The 23,331-nt window shown below is 49.8% G+C and overlaps 1 protein-coding gene across 4 annotated transcripts in view; it reads left to right on the top strand.

Moving 5' to 3' along the window:
• The window catches only part of RBL1 (RB transcriptional corepressor like 1), a 129,250-nt gene extending 106,389 nt beyond the window's left edge, over nucleotides 1-22,861 (top strand). For all 4 annotated transcript variants that reach the window (XM_044985794.1, XM_044985796.1, XM_044985793.1 and 1 more), the window contains 3 exons: nucleotides 19,039-19,205; nucleotides 19,813-19,977; nucleotides 20,273-22,861. In XM_044985794.1, the coding sequence (XP_044841729.1) occupies nucleotides 19,039-19,205; nucleotides 19,813-19,977; nucleotides 20,273-20,443 (503 nt within the window). In that variant the 3' untranslated portion in view covers nucleotides 20,444-22,861. The remainder of the gene's footprint in view (nucleotides 1-19,038; nucleotides 19,206-19,812; nucleotides 19,978-20,272) is intronic.
• The last annotated feature ends 470 nt before the right edge of the window (nucleotides 22,862-23,331 follow it).

Here is a 23,331-nt window from a genome sequence, read left to right as displayed (position 1 = left end):
AATGTCTGTCTGGTGATCTCCTCCTAATACAGCATGGCAAGAAAATCCTCCAAATATTAATGATTAACCTGTTGAATTGGAGATAGTTCACCTCCCAATGACTTCATAAATATCTGCTTCATTTACCAAAGGTAAATGAAATATCAAACAATCATTCATTTGCTGATATAGCTGTAAAACTAATCTGAAAAGTTTTCAAAATAAATAAGTTTAAAAATGTATAGTGTGTACCTTCTAAAAATGAAAGCTACATCTATCTCTGAGTTGTGAGGAATATGTATTAAAGTTATAACAACGAACAAGAATGCACTTTTATGTTGAAATCCATGATTATATTGAGTCTTCCTGATTAGTGATTTAAATCAATTTGATTTAAATCAAATCCACCCTGGCGCACCCAGCTCCATGTCAGAGCTGTCAGCCAGGACTCCATACTTGGACGTACAGATACTTTAAGTTTTAGTCCCCTGACTATAACTCAGAATGGGAGGAAGCTGCTCCACTTCTCTCAGAATTCAAGGGGATGCTTATACACACACTTCTTCCTCAATATCATCTTCCTGTGCCCGTGTATACACACTGGGGCTTTAAGGAAAAGCACCATATAGCATTAGAGTTAGCAATATTGATTACCTGAAGGATGCCCCAGGGCAGCTGCTGTCCACGGGGAGTCCTGCCAAGCTGTGAATGTACTTAAAGGGGCAATGCATGTCTCTTGTATTTCGCACTCACCTCTCATACTTCTTGTTGTTACTTGATATTGCCTGCAGTGCACATATATTCTCTGTAATTTTATTCTTTCAAAGTGTTGTTGTTTGAGTTTTTGGACTAGTCTATGCATTTCATAATTTTTCTTTCTCTTAACATTTAAATTTAATTCTTTGAGTAGTGGAGTTCTAAAATGCCTAACCTGTCCTGGCTGAAGTAATTATCCCTATGGTAACTTTTTAAAAATATATATTATATCTAAGTTTTTTGTTTCTACTGGTCGTGCACATCTGCACATTACTTCGATAATTTGGTGCACGTAACAAAATTTCTTCCGCAAATGGATAGAAAAAATTAGAGGGAACATTGGTCCACATTGCCATAACCTCATGGCCAGAGCAAGAAAAGCTAGGGATCTCCAACTTAAACTCCTTATGATGGAGAAATCCCTCAGACTGACCTCGGACCATGAGTCCAGGACATCTCAGGATCAACGTTCACCATTGGCAGCCTCTGACAGAGTCCTGCCCCTGCAGCGCCTATGAAAGAACCTTTATCCAAAAAGGCTACCAAAAAGCAGTCCCAGACTTCACTGCACCAGAAATCGGCCAAGAAAAAGTGATCCCCGACTGCAAAGTTGATCTCAGTACCAAGCACGTCGGATTGCGAGACATCAGCACCTTTTGGTACCAAGAGTTCCCAGAGAGCGAAAGACCCTATGTGCGCAAGCTCGAACAGAGGCTCACAGAACAAAGTGAAACCCTCCATCTCAGTACCCATGGAGCCGAAAAGACGAGTAGCACAGTGGCGCCACTTATGGTACCTACGCAGCACAGCACAACTCTCACTCCTGTACCACCAGCAACGCTCACGATGCTCACGGTTCCGCACCAATTCTTGAGACATGAAGACCTATTGGTCTCCTCAACACCGGAATAGTCGCTCCTTAGTACTGATGGCACTCCATTTTGATCCATACTAAGCCGCTTGACTACTCCAGCAAGGTCAGCTCCTCCTCCATCTAGTGACAATGAAGACAAGGATGAAGGAGTGAGAGATACACCTCATCACTCCTCACCCAAACCCGGACCATCCCACCTACCAGAGTACCACTCATCTGCAGAAGCATGTGTCTAGTATGGGCACCATCCTCCATGCCATTCTCACCAAACTGGCCCTACTGGGATCCATGCGCAATGTACAGGGCTCAACATTGCAGGCCCTCTAGCCCACCAAGATTGACAGCTCCACAATCTCCATCACCACCTCTCTCAGCACCTGAGGAAACAGGATATATCTGACCAGGAAGCCTTGCCACCTGAGAACCTCTCATCTTTGTCATCAGATGAAACTATAAACCCCTCATCCCCCACCACAGGGGATGACTTCAAGGCATTTCAGGAACTCTTCAGAAGGGTGGCAGAGTCCTTGGACATGTCTCTAGAACAGGTACCTGAATCACAGCATAAAGTACTAGACATACTTCAGTCATATCCATCAGCGAAGATATCATTACCAATCAACGATGCCATTATGGAACCTGCCAAAATAATCTGAGAAAGATCAGCAACAGCACCCCCATCATGCAAAAGATCAGACACAAAATACTATATGCTACCTAAAGGAGCTGAGTTTTTATTTACACAGCCCACATCAAACTCACTAGTGGTGAAAGCTGTAAGTGAGAGGGGAAAGCAACACCACTCTACAACAGCCCCGTGTGACAGAGATTAGAAAAGATTAGACCTCTTTGGCCACAGGGCTTATTCATCTGCAACACTTTAGTTCTGCATAGCTAATTCTTCTTCGAGTGATTGCTCCTATGCATTCCAGTCAGGTGTGCGCGCCGCGCGTGCACGGCTCTTTGGAACTTTTTTACCCTAGCAACTCTGGCGGGCCGGCTGGCGCCCCCTGGAGTGGCGCCGCTATGGCGCCTGTTATATACCCCAGCCGGCCCGTCCGCTCCTCAGTTCCTTCTTACCGCCCGTGACGGCCAGTTGGAACTGTGGAGTGCTCTCTGTCCTCCACCACCCTAGCTCTCGCTACTGTTCTCTGTATATAGTTCGTTTAGTACTTAGTGTAGATAGTTTTTGATAGTTAGTTAGGTTTAGGATAAGGTTAAGGGGGGTATCCCCTCCCTTTCCTCCCCCGGTGCGGGCTCATGCCCAAGGCACCGGGCTTTAAGCCCTGCGCATCTTGCCAGAGGCCTATGCCAATCGGGGACCCACACGACGCCTGCCTCCGTTGCTTTGGAGAAGGTCACCAAACAGATAAGTGTTCTATCTGTTCCGCCTTTAAGCCGCGAACTCGTAAGGAGCGGGACATTAGATTAAAACAGCTCCTAATGGAGGCGTCGCTCCAGCCCCCGGCACCGTCTGCGCCGGCACCGAGAACTTCATCAGTGCAGAGCGCACCGGCGGCCCCGAGCCGCTCCGGCACCGCGGCTCCGCAGCCTCAGCCAGCGGCTCCGAAGACCCGGCACCGCTCGCTCTCGCCTTCTAAGAAGCGCAAGCTGGCGAAGGCCATTGCTAAGTCCCGCGCTGAGGACTCAGCGAAGACGATTGCGCCACCTGCGGCCCCCACGGTGGCCGTGCACAAGACGTGCACCGGGCCGTTGACTCCGGCGCCGCAAGGGCCGTCGAGTCCGGCACCGCCACGCTCCCCGGCACCGACCGCGGTCGAGCCCCGGCTGCCATCTACGCCGGAGACATTCTCCTCGGCGCGCGAGCTTATACAGCTCATAGAGGCACCGAGCCCCCGGCACCGCCGGTGCGGGCTCTCGTGTCGGCAGGAAAGCCGGCCATGATGATCCGGCCGCCCTCTCCGGACAGACGGCACGGACGACGGTCCCGGTCACGTTCCCGGTCCCACCGCAGGTCACCGTCGCTCGCGATCTCGGCACCGCTCGCCATCGCGGTACCGCTCGCCGTCTCGAACTCGGTCGCAGTCCCAGTACCGTTCATCATCGCGGTACCGGTCGCGGTCCCGATCGCCGTCGCGTCGGCACCGACGGAGGTCTCCGTCCCGGCACCGTTCCCGGCACCGCGACTCTCGCACCCGCTCCCGGCACCGCAGGTCCGGATCCCGGTCGAGCTCCCGGCACTGGTCGAGCTCCCGGCACCGCAGCAGACGTTGGTCTCGGTCACCATCCCGGTACCGTGAAGACCGGCACCGATCCTCGGCACCGTCCGGGGCTGGACTGCCTCAGTCGACGGCGCAATCCATCAGCGCCTCGGCACCGCCATGGCCATCCCGCCCTGCGTTGGTCGCCTCCGCGGCGGACAGCAATGGACACCTACCGCCTACCCCACACGGTCAACCTCAGGGGGCACAGCAGTGGGGATTCTGGGTGCCATGGGCCCAGTATGAGTCTCAGGGGGTGCCGTTGCCCCCAAGAGCCCCTGCCTCCGAGCGCAGGGTACCAGAGGCGACTGTTAGCCGACCGCCCCCTTCACCACCACGCAAGCCTGACCGCGAGAGGACCATGCAGCCCGACCCAGCCGACAAACAGTCCGCAGGTCCTTCGACGGAGGTCGTCGTCCAGGGCTTGTCCTCGTCGTCATCACCGGACGAGGCGGTGGCCGGAGCTTCTACCAAGGAGCCTCCGCCAATAGACCTGAAGGCTCACCAAGACCTGCTTCGCCGCGTGGCGACGGCCATGGATCTTCCCGTGGCGGAGGTTCAGGAGAACGAGGACCCTATCACAAATGTCGTCGGAGCGGAGGCTCCAGTGCGAGTGGCGTTACCGTTCGTACGGACAATACAAAAGAACGCCACCACACTCTGGCAGACACCGGCGTCCATCCCTCCTACGGCTCGTGGGGTCGAGCGCAAATATTCAGTCCCCCCCACGGGCTACGAGTATCTCTATACTCACCCAACCCCGGACTCGTTGGTCGTTCAGTCGGTCAACGACAGGAGAGGCATGGTCAACCTGCCCCTGCGCCTAAGTCGAAGGACGCGCGGCGAATGGATCTGTTAGGCCGCAAGGTCTACTCGGCTGGCGGCCTGCAAATGCGCATCACCAACCAGATGGTCCTCCTCGCCAGGTACGTCTATGACATCATGGCGTCCCTGGCGAAGTTTACAGAGCTCCTGCCAACAGCCTCCCGCCAGGAGTTCTCGGCGATGTTGGACGAGGGGAAGAAATCGTCCAGGTCCTCCATCACGGCCGCCCTTGACGCCGCGGACTCGGGAGCTCGGACCTTAGCCTCCGGCGTGACGATGCGGCGCATCTCCTGGCTGCAGTCCTCCACCCTGCCGCCGGAGGTGCAGTATACGTTACAGGACCTGCCTTTTGACACCCAGGGTCTCTTCTCTGAGAAAACTGATTCCCGGATTCAGACCCTGAAGGACTGTCGCATTGCCATCCGCACCCTCGGGATGCACACGCCGGCTCCACAGCACAGGTCCTTCCGGCAGCAACCCCCCCGGTCCTTCCATCAACAACGCTACCGCCTGTACAATAGCAGGCGACCGGGCCCAAATCGCCGTCGTCCTTCCGGCAACAGGCGTAACCAGGGCCAGGCCTCTTCCAAGGCCCCTCAGGGGTCCAAGCAGGCCTTTTGATGGGACGCACGAGGACGGCCCATCACTCTCCCTACCGGATCCTACCCTTCTCTTCCACAACCGCCTCTCCTATTTCTTTTCGGCGTGGTCCCAAATAACAACGGACAACTGGGTGCTTCAAACAGTCCAGTCGGGATACCGCCTTCAATTTGTTTCGCCCCCACCTTCCCACCCACTCTCCCTGTCCCTCTTCAGGGACCCCTCTCACGAGCAAGTCCTCTTACAAGAGGTCCAGACTCTGTTGAGCGTGGGTGCCATAGAAGCAGTGCCTCAAGACAGGCGGGGCAGGGGATTCTATTCCCGATATTTTCTCATCCCCAAAGCGAAAGGAGGGCTACGTCCTATCCTGGACCTTCGAGAGCTGAACAAATACCTGCTCAAGCCCAAGTTTCGCATGGTCACCCTGGGGACCATCATTCCCTCTCTGGATCCAGGAGACTGGTTTGCCGCCCTCGACATGAAGGACGCCTACTTCCATGTCGCAATCTATCCTCCTCATCGACGTTACCTCCGTTTTGTGGTCAACAACGCCCACTACCAGTTCGCCGTGTTACCATTCGGACTCTCCACCGCACCGAGGGTGTTTACCAAATGCATGGCAGTGGTTGCCGCAGCCCTCCGCCGTCGTCAGATACATGTCTACCCGTATCTCAACGACTGGCTGGTTCGCGGACAGTCTCGACGGCTGGTAATGGGCCAGTTGACAGAAATCCTGTCCCTCTTCCGGCGACTCGGTCTTCTCATCAACGCCGAGAAGTCCACCTTGATTCCGTCGCAGCGGGTGGAGTTCATTGGAGCGGTCCTCGACTCCTCGTTGGCCCGTGCCTGCCTGCCGCGTTCTCGACACCAGACACTGGTCTCCATCATCCGGGACCTCGTCACCTTCCCGACCACGACGGTGCGATCCTGCCTCCGCCTCCTGGGACACATGGCATCCTGTACGTATGTCACCGCGTACGCGTGGCTCCACCTGCGCACGTTCCAGGCCTGGCTGGCGACAGTGTGTCGGCCGCATCGCGATCCTATCGATATGGTGGTCACAGTCTCCAGGCCAACCCTCGAGTCCCTCAACTGGTGGCTAGACCCGGAGGTCGTCTGTGCGGGAGTCCCGTTCCACCCTCCTCGCCCGTCCACCACTCTGACCACGGATGCCTCAGCGCTCGGTTGGGGAGCTCACCTGGGCGACCTTCACACCCAGGGCCTGTGGTCGCCCCAGGAGCTCGCTCTGCACATCAATGTCTGCGAGCGATCCGTTTGGCCTGTCACCCACCTGCAAGGCCGCTGTGTGACAGTGTTCACGGACAATACAACAGCAATGTTCTACGTGAACAAGCAGGGCGGAGCCCGCTCCTCCCTCCTCTGCAAGGAAGCGATGCTCCTGTGGGACTTCTGCGTGACCCACTCCATTCACCTGGAAGCGTCCTTTCTTCCGGGAGTGCAGAACACGCTGGCCGACCATCTCAGCAGGTCGTTCCTCTCCCACGAGTGGTCTCTCCGTCCCGACGTCGTGCACACAATCTTCCGCAGGTGTGGGTTTCCCCGGATAGACCTATTCGCCTCCAAGGCAAACAGAAAGTGCCACCTGTTCTGCTCGTTCCGGGGTCACTCGCCGGGGTCCCTGTCGGATGCCTTCCTGTATTCCTGGAAGACTCACCTCCTCTACGCCTTCCCTCCGTTCCCGCTCGTGCACAGAGTGCTACAGAAGCTTCGGAGGGACAGAGCCACCGTCATACTCGTGGCTCCGGCCTGGCCGAGGCAACATTGGTACACCCTGCTCCTCGAGCTCTCCGTTCGGGATCCTCTCCCCCTTCCGTTATGGCCGGACCTCATCACCCAGGACTTTGGCAGACTCCGCCATCCGAACCTGCAGTCCCTCCATCTTACAGCCTGGTACCTGCATGGTTGACCCACACAGAGAGGGACTGTTCGGCGGCGGTGCAGCAAGTCCTGCTTGAGAGCAGAAAGCCTTCCACTCGCTCCACCTACCTTGCGAAGTGGAAGCGATTCGCACTCTGGTGTGATAGCCAAGAACTCAATCCATTCCTAGTACCTGTCCCTACCATCCTGGACTACCTCTGGTACCTTAAGGAGCAAGGTCTTGCGGTCTCCTCCTTGAGGGTGCACCTGGCAGCAGTGTCCGCCTTTCGCCCATCTGCGGAAGGTCGCTCCATCTTCTCCAACCAGATGGTTTCCCGCTTCCTTAAAGGCCTCGACCACCTGTACCCGCCGGTGCGGCGTCCTGCCCCGACCTGGGATTTGAACCTCGTCCTGACCAAACTCATGGGACCGCCCTTCGAGCCTATGGCCACGTGCTCCCTGCTCTACCTCTCCTGGAAGACAGCCTTCCTCGTCGCCATTACATTGGCGAGACGAGTCTCTGAGCTCCGTGCTCTAACAGTGGGTCCACCCTACACTGTCTTCCACGGAGACAAGGTGCAGCTTCGACCGCATCCGGCCTTCCTCCCTAAGGTGGTCTCGGCTTTCCACCTGAACCAGGAGATCTTCCTCCCGGTCTTCTTCCCGAAGCCGCATGCCTCGCCTCGGGAGCAACAGCTTCACACCCTCAACGTCCGCAGGGCGCTCGCTTTTTACATCGAGCGGACGAAGCCCTTCCGGCGTTCGACCCAGCTGTTTATAGCAGTCGCCGACCGCATGAAGGGCGAGCCGGTCTCCTCGCAGCGGATTTCCTCATGGGTTACAGCATGCATTCGGACATGCTACGAGCTTGCTCGCGTGCCACCATGCCGCCTCACTGCTCACTCGACGAGAGCGCACGCCTCGTCCGCCGCCTTCCTGGCCCATGTTCCCATCCAGGACATCTGTTGAGCGGCCACCTGGTCTTCGGTCCACACCTTCGCCTCCCACTACGCGTTGGTGCAGCAGTCTCGAGACGACGCAGCCTTCGGCTCCGCGGTATTACACTCCGCCACGTCTCACTCCGACCCCACCGCCTAGGTAAGGCTTGGGAATCACCTGACTGGAATGCATAGGAGCAATCACTCGAAGAAGAAGAGACGGTTACTCACCGTAGTAACTGTTGTTCTTCGAGATGTGTTGCTCCTATCCATTCCAGACCCGCCCTCCTTCCCCACTGTTGGAGTAGCCGGCAAGAAGGAACTGAGGAGCGGACGGGCCGGCTGGGGTATATAACAGGCGCCATAGCGGCGCCACTCCAGGGGGCGCCAGCCGGCCTGCCGGAGTTGCTAGGGTAAAATAGTTCCGAAGAGCCGTGCACGCGCGGCGCGCACACTTGACTGGAATGGATAGGAGCAACACATCTCGAAGAACAACAGTTACTACGGTGAGTAACCGTCTCTTACGAGGCTCTACTGTCTAAATACACACACACCATCTTTTTGAAAATGTCAGAATTTATTGATGGTTTACCTGAAGATTTAAAAAAAAAAAAAATTTAAAGCTAATATCGCAGAAGGCCATCTCATCGCCAGCACAGCCCCGCAGGCCTCACTTGAGTCCGCAGACACGGCCGCACAATCCATTGCAACATCTATGGTCATGTGCCATGCATTATGGCTTCATCACTCTGGGTTCCCCAGGGAGGTCCAGTCGACAGTCGACAACCTACCCTTGAAAATTCCAAAATTATTTGCAGCCAAAATGGATGAGTCCCTCCACACCCTCAAGAGCAACATTAAAATCCCTGGGCATCTATACACTTGCAAATAAAAAGAAACAAGGCAGATATACCCAGAGATTCTGATCGCTGCCATATGCACAAACACACAGGCAGTATGACCAATACTGCAAGCAAAGGCAAACCAGACATCAACAAAATCAAAAACAACCTTCAACGTCCCAACATCCACCACAAGACAGCAATTTTGAAGGTGTGGTCAAGCGCACGAAACAACTGCACATTCTAACGCTGGAAACAGAGATTATTTCCCAACCATTCAGAAATTACTTGTCACCATTTCACCGAGTCTGGCTCAATATCACTACAGACAGGTGAGTTTTAGAAATTATCCAAACTGGTTACTCCATCCCCTTTATCTCCATCCCACCTACTCACCCTCCCTCTCTGTCCCTCTTCAGGGACCCCTCTCACAAGTCACTGCTGCAACAGGAAGTAAACCATCTCCTTCATCTAGGTGCTGCGGAACCTGAACCAACGCAGCACAGAGGGAAAGGTTTCTATTCAAAATATGTTCTCACATAGAAAAAGACAGGCAGATGGAGACTCATCTTGGATCTAAGGAAATTCAACAAATTTGTAAAAACCAACATTTCAAAGTGGTGACACTAACAAACCATAATTCCAGCGTTAGAAAAGGGGGACTGATTCTCGACCCTTGACCTGCAGGACGTGTATTTCCACATTACCATTCATCCATCACACAGACGATTCCTGAGGTTCACCCTAGGGAAACAACACTTCTCATACAAAGTACTACCCTTTGGCTGGTTGACCACCCCAGCGGTTTTCTCCAAAGTTTTAGTGGTGGTGGACAGCACACGTTTGCAGACAGTCTTGATATTTCCATATTTGGACGATTGCTTCATAAGGGCACCAACATAACAAGAAGCAATGAGTGCCACGCAGAGTACGATAACCCTTTTTCATGAGGTTAGGGTTACAAATAATGCACAAAAGCCCACACTGATTCATGTCCAGAAATTGGAATTCATAGGCGCTTGTTTAGACTGTTCAACAGCAACACTACCTCAGCAACACTTCATCACACTTGTCAATTTAATTTCGATGATAATGGACAGCCCACAAACATCTGCCAGAAAGTGTGTACAACTACTGGGACATATGCCAGCAATGACATTTGTTGACAGTCACACCAGACTTCTTCTTTGAGTGCTTGCTCATATCGATTCCAATTAGGTGTGCGCGCGCGCCGCGTGCACGTTCATCGGAAGACTTTTACCCTAGCAACACTCGGTGGGTCGGCTGGGCGCCCCCTGGAGTGGCACCGCTATGGTGCCGAATATATACCCCTGCCGACCCATCTGCTCCTTAGTTCCTTCTTACGGCCCATGTCGGTCGTTGGAACAGTGGAGCGCGGCTTAGCTGTTCTCCACTTCCCTAGCTTTTCGCTCGTTTTTCCTGTTTGTGTATATAGTTCAGTTTTTCGTATTTATAGTTAACTTTTATTGCTGTTAGTAGTAGTTAGCCCTTTTCCCTCACCCGGCACCGGGCCCATGTCCGGTTCACCGGGGTTTAAACCGTGCTCGACCTGTCATAGGCCGATACCCACAGGAGACCCTCATAGCTCCTGTCTCAGGTGCCTGGGCAAATCGCATCTCGCGGACAAGTGCTGCATTTGCAAGGCGTTTAAACCCCGGACAAAGAAGGAGAGGGACATTCGCCTCAAGCAGCTCCTAATGGAGGCAGCCCTCACTCCTCCTGCATCGGCCCCAGCCACGGCACCGGGGACGAGTACCTCCTGCGCGCCAGGGAGCACCGGCACCACGAGGACTCCTAGCCAGCAGCCTACCCATACCCGGCACCGGTCACTCTCCCCGCGTGGCAAGAAGTGCAAGGCTCCTGCGGCACCCACATCTGTGATGCAGTCTGAGTGTGCACTGAGGTCGGACCGCCCGGCACCTTCAACTGCCGCGGCACCGACACCTGCCGCACCGTCAATTCCGGCCTCGCAGGGGCCGTCAAGTCCGGTGCCTGTCAGCTCCCCGGCTCACGCCGTGGTTGAGCTTATTGTGCCCTCTACGCCGGAGACATTTTCAACGGCGAGGGACTTGATCGCCCTAATGGACCCCGGGCCGCCTCAGCCCCCAGCACCGCCAGTGCAGGCTCCTCAATCATTAGGCAAGCCAGCCATGATGAGGCCTCCATCACAGGGCACCGTCAAGCATCGCCGCTCCAGGTCGAGATCCCGTCATCGATCCCGGCTCCGTTCGCAGTCCCGGTACCAATATCCATCAAGGCACTGGTCGTACTCACGGCACCGATCGCGGTCCCGCTCGCCGACGCGGTACTCACGGCGCCGCTCCTGGTCCCGGCACCGATCCCGGCACCGCGCCTCCCGTAGCAGGTCAAGACGCAGGGACTCGAGACATCGGTCGACCTCCCGGCACCGTGCTGGTAGTAGGTCCTGATCTCCGTCCCGGTACCGGTACGACTCCCGGCACCGGTCTCCGGTACCACATGGGGCACACGGGTCGTCGGTCTTCAGAGACCCGCCACATTCCAGCACAGCTCCGCCATGGCCGTCTCGGCACGCCTCGGCTTCATCCCATGCCGACTCTGCCTCCTATGGGGACTCGGACAATAATAGTAGAGACCTCATGGCCCAGACCAACAGTGGCCCTTTTGGACGCCTTGGGCATACCATCAGGCCCAAGGCGAGCCTGTTGTGACGCCTCATCCTGTTGCTGCAGAGCATCGCGTGCCAGAGGCAACGATTAGTAGGCCTCCACCGGCCGGTGTCGGGTCTGCCACCTGAGCTTCAGTATACTATCCAGGACCTACTATTCGATGGCCAGGGCCTATTTTCTCAAAAGACAGACCCCAGGCTGCAGAGTCTGAAGGACAACCGGGTGATCATGCGTTCACTCAGAATGCATACCCCTCAGACTCAGAGACGGTCCTTCCGCCCTCAGCCTCAGCGTCCTTACCCCCTGCCAAGGCCAAGGCAGGACTTTGCTAGGCGTCAAGGTCGCTCTAATCGTAGACGGCAGTCTGGACCTCAAGGGGGCAACAATAATTCTGGTTCCGCTAAACCATCTGCGGGACCCAAACCAAACTTTTGAGGGTGCGACCGAGAGCAGCGTACCGATGACCTCCCAGGTTCCCTTTTTGTTTTGCAACCGCCTTTCCTCCTTCCTCCCTGCGTGTTCCCAACTCACCTCAGATCGTTGGGTCCTTCGCACGGTGGAGTCGGGATACCACCTGCAGTTTATTTCAACCCCGCCCTCTCACCCCCCCTCCTCGTCCCTCTTCAGGGACCCCTCTCACGAGCAACTCCTCTTACAAGAAGTACTCAAGCGCCGTGCCATCGGAGCTATAGAGGAGGTACCGGAGCACTCAAGGGGCAAGGGGTTTTATTCCCGATATTTCCTTATTCCCAAGGCGAAGGGGGGCCTTCAACCTATCCTGGACCTGCAGGGACTGAACAAGTTCATGAAAAAGTTCAAGTTCCGCATGGTATCCCTGGGGACCATCATCCCTTCCCTGGATCCCGGAGATTGTTACGCCGCTCTCAACATGAAGGACGCATACTTCCACATTTCCATCTACCCTCCGCACAGACAGTATTTACGGTTTCTGGTGGTCCGCAAGCACTTTCAGTTCGCAGTCCTCCCCTTCGGCCTCTCCACGGCCCCGCGGGTGTTTACAAAGTGCATGGCTGTAGTCGCGGCCTCCCTCCGCCGTCGTCGAATCCATGTTTTCCCATACCTCGACGACTGGTTGATTCGAGGGACTTCGGAGGCACAAGTCACCACGCATGTGCACATCAAGAACCTGTTCATGCGTCTAGGCCTGCTACTCAATCTAGAGAAATCCACTCTAGTGCCTACGCAAAGAATAGAGTTCGTCGGGGCAATGATAGACTCCACTCTCGCAACAGCCAGTTTGCCTTTGCCTCGATTTCAGGCAATTGTCTCCCTCATACAAATGCTCCAACACTTCCCGACAACCTCAGCTCGCACTTGCCTCTGCCTCCTCGGCCACTTGGCAGCGTGCACATTCGTAACAAAGCACGCCAGACTGCACATGAGGCTCCTTCAAACTTGGCTTGCCTCGGCATACCACCCAGGCAGGGACGCCATAGACATGATACTTACCATTCCATCAGCCATCCTAGCCTCCCTCAGCTGGTGGAGGTCGCAGTCCCTGGTGTGTGTGGGCCTCCAGTTCCATCCACCGCAAACCTCCGTGTCTTTAACAAGGGACGCATCATCCCTGGGATGGGGCGCTCATCTGGGGCGCCTTCGCACGCAAGCCCTTTGGTCCCCTCAAGAGTTGGCATTGCACATAAACGTCCGGGAGTTGAGAGCGGTCTGCCTGGCGTGTCAGGCATTCCAGAATCAGTTGTAGGATTGTTGTCTTGGTCTTCACAGACAACACAATGGCCATGTATTATATAAACAAGCAGGGGGGAACACGATCCTCCCCGCTTTGTCGGGAGGCGGTTCTACTATGGGACTTTTGCATAGCCCACTCAATAGACCTGGTGGCATGCTTTCTCCCAGGAGTCCGGAACACCTTGGCGGACCAATTGAGCAGATCCTTCCTCACTCATGAGTGGTCCATCCGTCCGGACGTTCTCTATTCTGTCTTCCAAAAGTGGGGGTTTCCCCTCATAGACCTTTTCGCCTCCCAGCAGAACCGGAAGTGCCAGCAGTTCTGCTCCATGCAGGGTCGCTCTCCAGGCTCCCTCTCGGATACGTTCCTGATCCCGTGGAACGACCACCTCCTTTATGCCTTCCCTCCGTTTCCGCTTGTCCACAGAGTCCTCCTCAAGCTCCGCAGAGACAAGGCTCGCCTAATACTAATTGCTCCAGCGTGGCCGAGGCAACATTGGTACACCCAGTTGCTCGACCTCTCAGTGGCGGATCCGATCCCCTTACCACTCTATCCAGACCTCATATCCCAGGACTTCGGCAGGCTTCACCACCCGGACCTGCAGTCCCTCCATCTGACAGCATGGCTGCTCTCTGGTTAAGCCAATCAGAGTTGCGCTGTTCGGATGCGGTGCAACAGGTCCTATTGGGGAGTAGAAAGCCTTCCATGCGAACGACATATCTCGCCAAGTGGAAGCGCTTCTCCTGTTGGTGCGCTCAGCAGGGATTCCTTCCGAGTCAGGTGTCCATCCCCACTATCCTGGACTACTTATGGTCCCTTAAGGAGCTAAACCTGTCAGTCTCGTCTATACGAGTGCATCTTGCAGCCATTTCCGCCTTCCATCCAGGCGAGGCGGGCAGTACAGTCTTCTCTCACCACATGGTTTCCAGGTTTCGTAGGGGGTTGGAACAACTGTACCTCAAGTCAGGAGACCTACCCCTAACTGGGACCTGAACCTGGTGTTGGCTAAGCTCATGGGTCCCCCCTTTGAGCCTTTGGCTACCTGCTCGTTGCTGTACCTCTCCTGGAAGACGGCCTTTCTCGTTGCTATTACATCGGCGAGACGAGTATCGGAACTTCACGCTTTCACTGCAGATCCCCCTTACACTGTCTTCCATAAGGACAAGTTACAGCTCCGACCACACCCGGCATTCCTCCCTAAAGTGGTTTCTGCGTTCCACGTCAATCAAGACGTTTTCCTCCCTGTTTTCTTCCCGAAACCGCACTCATCGCGTCGGGAACAACAATTACACACGTTGGATGTCTGTAGGGCTCTCACCTTTTATATTGAGAGAACCAAGCCCTTCAGGCAGTCTCCTCAACTCTTTGTGGCCGTCGCTGATCGAATGAAGGGTATGCCGGTCTCCTCCCAACGAATTTCTTCTTGGGTGACATCATGTATCCGGGCGTGCTATGACTTGGTGCATGTTCCCGCGGGACATCTCACTGCCCATTCCACTCGGGCTCAAGCCTCCTCTGCCGCCTTCCTGGCCCATGTGCCCATCCAGGAAATTTGTAGGGCAGCTACCTGGTCTTCTATCCACACCTTTGCGTCGCATTACGCATTGGTTCAACAATCTAGAGATGATGCTGCCTTTGGCTCAGCGGTCTTGCACTCCGCGACGTCTCACTCCGACCCCACCGCCTAGGTAGGGCTTGGGAATCACCTAATTGGAATCAATATGAGCAAGCACTTGAAGAAGAAAAGACAGTTACTCACCTTTGTAACTGTTGTTCTTCGAGATGTGTTGCTCATATCCATTCCAAACCCGCCCTCCTTCCCCACTGTCGGAGTAGCCGGCAAGAAGGAACTGAGGAGCGGATGGGTCGGCAGGGATATATATTCGGCACCATAGCGGCGCCACTCCAGGGGGCGCCCAGCCGACCCACCGAGTGTTGCTAGGGTAAAAGTCTTCCAACGAACGTGCATGCGGCGCGCGCACACACCTAATTGGAATGGATATGAGCAATACATCTCGAAGAACAACAATTACAAAGGTGAGTAACCGTCTTTTCACGTGAGATGCCTGCAGGCCTGCTTCAAACAGTGTACATGCCACACAAGCACAGCCTAAGCAGATGTCTTACAATGCCACACAGAGTAAAAGACTCCCTAAAATGGTGGAGACAACCCAAGAACGTCTGAACAGGAGTCACATTTCTACAAAGGACTGCAACAATGACATTCACTACAAATGCCTCCCTAATAGGTTGGGGAGTGCATCTACTCAACAACACTATCCAAGGCCAATGGTCCCCATTGGAGTCCAACATGCACATAAACTTGCTGGAGATAAGGGCAGTCCATAACACATGCAACCACTTTCTACCTATAATCATAAACACAGCCTCAGGATCCTCACAGACAATATAGTGTGCATGTTTTACATAAACTGCCAAGGGAGGGCACAGTCATACTCCCTATGGACAGGGGCAATGCAACTCTGGAATTGGTGCATCAGCAACATCAACCTATCGGCATCCTATCTTTCGAAATGTCAAAACACAACAGCAGATGTGCTAAGCACGGAGTTGTCTCAGTCATGAATGGGAGATGGATCCCAGAATTTTACATACGATATTCAAACTATGGAGATTCCCTACCATAGATCTCTTTGCAACAGCAGAGAACACCAAGTGCCCACAATATTGCTCCAAAGCAGAACTGGGACACTATTCCTTAGGCAATGCTCTCCTCATCAAATGGGATGCATCGTTAACGTATGCATTCCCCCTGACCCTACTCCTAAACTGGCTCATACCCAAGATCGAGGGACAAATCCAGAGTCCTTCTAATAGCACCTATATGGCCCAGACAAACATGATTTCCGTACCTGTTAAAGATAGCAGTATGCTCACCTCAAACCCTTCCCCGAATACCTCACCTCTTCTCACAAGATGTGGGGCATGTTCACCATCCCCACCTCGCAATACTCCACCTCAAGGCCTGGCTTTTCTCCATGTCAGAGAGTTGAGACACCCTGTTCGGTGGAAGTAAAAAACATACTAATGAACAGCCATAGAATGAGCACAAGGAAGACGCATATATGCATAAGTGGAAACGGTTCAGCAATTGGTGCCAAGATAAACAGATCTTATCACATCCTCCTCTTTACCAAGGGTACTGGATTACATATAAAAATGGTCTGTCCACAATTTCCATCAAGGTACACTTGGTGGTGATCACAGCTTTCCATGAAAAGGTGGATGAGATCACCATATTTGCCCACCCAACAACTAAACGTTTCCTCAAGGGCATTGAGAACACTTACCCAGAAATAAGGAACCCACCTTCTACGTGGTAGCTCAACCTTATCTTACACAAACTTATGGGAAAACCATTTGAGCTGCTTGCCACCTCACTACTCCACCTATCTAAGAAGGTGGCTTTCCTCATCGCCATCACGTCGGTCAGATGGATGAAGGAACTAGGTGCCCTAATGACACACACACAACTTTCTTTAAAGACAAAGTTACCTTAAGACCACACCCCAAATTCCTACCCCAAGGTTGCCTCCCCCTTTCATCTGAATCCGATCATTTACTTACCTATGTTTTTTTTCAAAACCACATGCAGAAGAGAGAGGCATCACGCCACAGACTGGACATTAGAAGAGCATCAGCTTTCTACATTGATAGAGCAAAAACATTTAGAAAGTCTGCCAAAACTATGTCTCTATAATACAATGTTCAGTGGGAAAAACCATCTCAAAGCATAGACTATCCAAGTGGATATCAAGATGCATCCACCTTTGTTATAAAAAACTTCCTTTACAAGCCCCAATGGACATCCACATACACTATACCAGAGCATTTTCAGCATCCGTAGCTTTTCTCAACAATGTCCCCGTTATCAACATTTGCAGAGCAGTAACTTGGGCATCAGACCACTGTGGCATTATACTCCATTTTCTTCATAGAGAGATGTTTATGATATGATTATGGCATAACTAAGATATGTTTTAAGGTTATGATTTACTAAATATTATCCTATTTGTATGCATTTATCATTTTTGTATCTGAAGTAAAGAATATTGTCTATGCAGCTATTACAAATATGTTTACACCTGGGGAATGCCCATTAGGCAGAATGCAATCCTTCTAGGTATCTTGCTGGGAAGGGCCACTAGGGAGAACAGGAGGTCTTAGAAGATGCTAATCACCCACAGAGAAGCCTTCCTGGGGATGTTACAAACAGCCTCTGAGTTATGGCTGTAGGGTCATGTGACCAAGTCACCTGGTGTTGGACTCATGATAAATACTAGTATTTTTCCACTGACTGGAGGTGGGGATTGGTGGGAAACAAAGGATTCCCACCATATGCAAAAACTATTTAAGGTAGGAGAGTGACATCCATTGTGGGTCGTTCTTCACTAACTCCCATCTAAGAAAGAAGGCTGCTGGAAACACCTGAGAAGGAAAGAGACTAAGCTGTGGGCGGGAGAGGGCTGAGCCCGGGCTAGAGGATGTCTGGCCTGTAAAAGGAATATCTGGAGTTTTAAGCTGCAAGCATGGGCAGCTTGCCTTCAAGAATCTCTGCAGTCTGCCTAGAACAACATTTAGGGTGATAATTTTCTGTTTATAAGCTTAGATTGAGTGTTGGTTTTGTTTGTTGGTAATCTGCTTTGATGCTAGCCCTTATAATCACTTAATTTATCTTGTGTAGTTAATAAACTTACTTTTGTTTTATCTAAAACCAGTGTTTGTAAAAATCTTTACCTGGGGCAGAAAGTTGCATATATTCCTCTCCACGTTGAGGGAGGTGGCAAATTTCATGAGCTTACACTGTACAGTGCAAGACAGTATAATTTTGGGTTTATCCCCTAGAGAGGGGATGTGCACTTGAGTACTTGGCAATTCCTTAACTGAGCCTTCACAGGCAGAGCTAATTTCAGTGTCTGTGTGTTTCTGCAGCTGGGTGTGTCCCTACTTCTGTGCTGGTGAAAGTGTGAGACTGGAAGCGTGTCTGCAGCTTGTCAGGATTACAGGGTGAAAGGAAGCCCAGGCTGGTGGGTCAGGCAGTCTCAGTGGTACCCCAGTCCCAGGTGGCACCCTGGAGTGGGGGAACCTGTCACATCCACACATTCACAAAATACTATGCTATAGAGCAACAGTCAGCATCGGACGCTCGCTTTGGACTTGTGTTATCCACCATCAATAACACAACTCCGAAGCCTCTCTCTCCCACTGAGGGGCACTGCTCAACAGTCACCTAAAGTGGAGCACCCTCAGGGACACTCCGTGAAGAAGAGGTTACTCAGTGCAGTAACTGAGGTTCTTTGCGATGGTTGTCCCTGTGTGTGCTCCACTACCCTTACTCCTTCCCTCTCAGAGTTTCACATAGATTCTCTGCAGCAGAGAAGGAACCATGGGCTGGTTGGTTGTGCAGTGCTATTTAACCGCCTGGAGTGGCACGCAGCGGCACATGCATGACCCAGCCAGGCACTGCTACCACAAATCTCCAATTACAGGCTAGGGTGCATAGACACCTAAAGTGGAGCATCCACAAGGATAACCATCTCAAAGAACCTCAGTTACTACACCAGGTGAGTAACTTTCTCTTAATCATTTTAACAACTCTTTATAAGTGGAATCTCTATATAGAGTGTGAGTGGTAGTGTATTAATTTGTATCTTAAAAATCTAATTTAGATTGCTGACATTAAGGGTTTTAAATCTGACTTTTTTTTTTCCCTACTGTGATAGACTCTCCTGGGAAATTGTGTCTTTCACTTGTAAGATCAACACCAGAGAACTCAAGCGAATCAGGAAAGGAGGAGAGAGGAGATCTGATAAAATTTTACAATGCAGTCTATGTAGGAAGAGTAAAATCATTTGCACTCAAGTACGATGTCACAAACCAGGATCATGTAGTAAGTAAAATAATTCTAATTTTGAATATGTCTAATAGTGTGCATGGATGCTTAGTAGTAGTTTTATTGCCCTTTAAACATAAAATGTCAGCTTTTAAAAACTCAGACTGTTGCTGTCATTGCCCTGTAGATCATAAACTGTAGGCTTGTTTATGTCTCGCCTCTAAACCCATCCTCTGACACTCAACATGAAATGGATCCACCTCATCATCTGATTGTGTTTGTTTCTACATGGTTGCATAAATAAAATAATCATAGTTCTGGGCTATAACATACTACATCAACAAGATTGCATGTCTGCCCTGCTAACATTGAAATGGAGCAGAAACTAATGAGTGGGTGCCATATTAATATGGGAAACCGAGTGACATTTAAGTGCCCCTCAGTTCATCTATGTGAAACAGTTGAAAAATAGGTTTCTTTTGTGATTGCCAGGCTGAATACTGAATTGAAATATTAGAATGTAATTGTAACCTGGAACAGAAGGCCCAAAAGAACACATTTATAAAAATGGATATGCATTTCATTTACTTATTAAGTTAATTATTTAATGTCCTTCTGGTAAATTCCTACAGACAAACTGTGTGTGTGCCATTTTTTCTTTAAGATGGAAGCGCCTCCACTTTCCCCATTCCCCTACATTAAACAGCAGCCAGTGTCTCCTCGGCGGATATCCCAGCAACACTCTGTTTATGTTTCACCACACAAGAATGGTGCCTGCCTGACGCCTCAGACTGCTCTACTGTACAAGTTTAATGGGAGCCCTTCTAAGGTAAGACATTCACATAAGACCTTTAGTGATTGCAAAGTTTAAAGATTTCTCCCTCTTCCAAATTTCTGACTGGCTTTGGGGTTTTTCATAAGAGTGCTGTGAAGACTTTCTTCAAACTGGTCTTGCAGTTCCTGAAGTAAAGGATAAACCACTTAGTGCTTCTCAGATGGAAGGTGCTACATCTGTCCAGAGTAGGAATACTTTTTTCAGACCATGTTGAAAACTCAGTGTCTTATTGAGTAATTATAGTGGCTTGAATATTTGTTTTTATTTTTAAATCTCCTCTTATTGACAGAGTTTGAAGGACATCAACAATATGATAAAACAAGGTGAACACAGGAGTAAGAAGCGAGCAATTACAATTGACAGTGACAGTGAGTCTCCAGCAAAACGACTCTGCCAGGAAAATGATGATGTCTTACTAAAACGTCTTCAGGATGTTGTCAGTGAAAGAGCAAATCACTAACATCTACAAGGGACTGAAGCTCCAGAGTTCATCACACCTGGGAAACAATTTTTCCAGTTTTCCAGCTGTGGTGTGTGCAGGCAGTTTACTAATTAATGTGTAAAATTGTACTGTCACCTGACTTCAGTAGGAATGCAAAAAGGAAGTGTTAAGGACTGAACTGTGGGGAATTAGAGGCTATGATCACATTAACATTATTGCTGTCAGACGTGCTATGAATCTATCTGCTGATTCGCATGTTGAAATGGTTCTATGAGCCATGTCAGATATTCACCTCTAATCTTCTAGTTTAGCGGTTCTGCTTTGAGCATGAGGGCCAGCTCCTAGTTTCAGTGGTTCTGTTTTTTAAATTGAATTGACTGGATGTAGGAAAGCAGCAGGGGCAATCACTATACTCAGTGTTTGGGGAAACACCTCAAGTGCCTTTTTGTTTTTACATGAAAATTATAGAATCTTATGCATTACTTTAATGTGGACAGATCAGGAGACAACTTGTTTGTTTTACTACATTAAGGGTTAGATAAACCCATCTGTTCTTCATTCTGCATTCTATATTACGTGAAAAAAGTCACCTTTTATCAAAGACTTGATAATGTGATTTGAACAGGGTTAATTTTTGGCTTTTATAGCTGAGTATAACTGGTAAAATGCTATTCTCCACCTACTTTGAGGATGTCAACTAAAGTGAATGTTGTGACATGGATTAAATGTTTCTTATGGTTTGGGAGAGAAATCAGCAAGTACAACTGCAGAGGCCTAAACTGAAAGCACACTTATTCTAGAGTGTTGCGGAGATGTTTCTGGGAGCCTTTTCTGAATTCAGCTTCCTCCAGAGCAGTGAATGCTGCCACTGGAGACAGATCTGAAGCACTCCTTCCTTCTGCACATCGCATCTGCAGCACTAAATATTCATAGATACTGTATCTTAACTGAAAAAGGCTAGCGTGTATCAATAATGGTTAAACAGTTCTGGGCTTTGGCCATCAGTTACTACTGTAGCAAATGTGTGATGATTCATTTAATGAACTTAAAATTTCTTTTCTTTAGGATTTTTATATTTTTTTCTGACAAGTGTACTCTCCTATGTTGTGTAGTATCTACACAGAATGTAAGCCCAAACAGATCAGGCATGTTTGTACTTTTTTTTTTTTTTTGTAGCTATTACAGACATGTAGCTTTAGCTTTGTTCCAATGGCAATGTGTAAAATTCCAGCAAAACTCCTACGTTTTAAATGTTAGAATTTTGATAGGATTGTTTTATCAAGATGAGGAAAACTTAATGTTTATATAATACTGTTTATAAGCAATAGTCTAATTTTAACAGTAGTGATTTTTTTTAAAGCTTAGAGCCATAAGGTAATTCTGTGTTGTACTTTTCTGTTCAAAGTTGCTATAAGCATCTTATACTTACAAACTTGAACTGTCTTTTTAATGGACAACTCTTTTCTAGAGCTCTGACTATTTTACTTAGCTTTTATTAGCTTGATTATTGAGCGCACCAGGATTTGATACATCATAATTTTCAGTGGAACGAACTGGAAATCTGGTGGATGAACTTGATTAAATTGATTATAAAGGAGAGCGCTTTGGTTTACACATTCATCTTGGTAATCAACAATGAAAGGAGAGGTCACAAGTCCCCTAAGGTTTTGATAACATTAACTTTTTGAAGGTTGCCATTGTTTTGACTGCTCTGAAAAACATGTTTTGCCTTTTGAAAGTTTTGAGAATGAAGACTGCAGTGTTATAAAGTGGCATAACAAAAGATATACTAATCTTACAGTTAACTCCTTTTAAGTATGTGATGTTAATGGTTGGAAAAAAAACCAAAACATAATACCAACTTCCAGTTTTGAGTTACTGACAAGATGCATTTGTGCATGGGTAATCATGGCCTGAGCACAGCCCTGGAAAACCTACCTTGTTGTGGAAAGAGATCTTGAATTAGACTTCACATAAACGGAGCCAATTGTGCTTGACTCACTGCATGAGGGGTTATATTCCTCAAGAAAATTAGGCTAGGATGGACTGTCGGACAGTAAAGAACACTCAGCAGTATTGGATGATGGAACAATTTAGTCACTTGGTTTTAATTTCTCATCATGTGTAAACCTACTTTATTTCTTAAGAGGTATGCCCTGCAGACTGTTTCCGTTTCTCTAATCTTGAATTAAAATAATGGTGCTGAAATTTGTTAGTTATGATTAGGTTTAGTGTATTTTATTAAAACAAAGTATTACAATTGGATTTTAATTCCTTTTCATAATAAATTTTACCTAGAATAGATGCTAATGTTGATAGAGCAGAGTAAATTTTGGACTTGAACAGTTTGCCAAGCTGTTAGGTTTTAAAGTTTTGTTATGGTTTAAAAGTGCCTTCATTTGTAAATATGTATTTTACAATAAAAAGTTCTTTAAAACTGTATGATGACTGACATTGTTTGTCTGTAGTAATTTATGCCTGCTTTTCAGAGTCTAATTATATCTGTGTGACAAATAGGTAAATGTTCATATTCCTCTGTATTCAGTTATCTCCCCAGATTTTCTTTCCATATTTTTCCAGATTGCTTGTACTTCAGTCAATAAATATAATGCTCCTGCCTGAGTGGCAGAGAGGAACTAAATTTAAGACAATAGTAAAAAGGTGAAATGTTAGAATTTTTTTAAAATTCCTATAGTTTTCAGTGGCCTTGCATATACTAGGAAAATTACCTTTTGAATCATGCTTTCTGTAAGTACTGTGTTATGCTTAAATTGGCTTTATCTACTTCAGCAACTAAAACCCTGGGTCCTATGATTGACATCTGTCAACCACAGATCAATTTCCTTGTGTAGACAGGGCCAGTGAGTAAAATAATGCAAAATAGATGGCAGCAAGGAATAAGAAAT

The sequence above is a fragment of the Mauremys mutica genome, chromosome 13 (assembly GCF_020497125.1).
Source record: "Mauremys mutica isolate MM-2020 ecotype Southern chromosome 13, ASM2049712v1, whole genome shotgun sequence".
Lineage (NCBI taxonomy): Eukaryota > Metazoa > Chordata > Testudines > Geoemydidae > Mauremys > Mauremys mutica.
The sequence above is the reverse complement of the archived record's forward strand: the minus strand, read 5'-3'. Positions and strand labels throughout refer to the sequence as shown.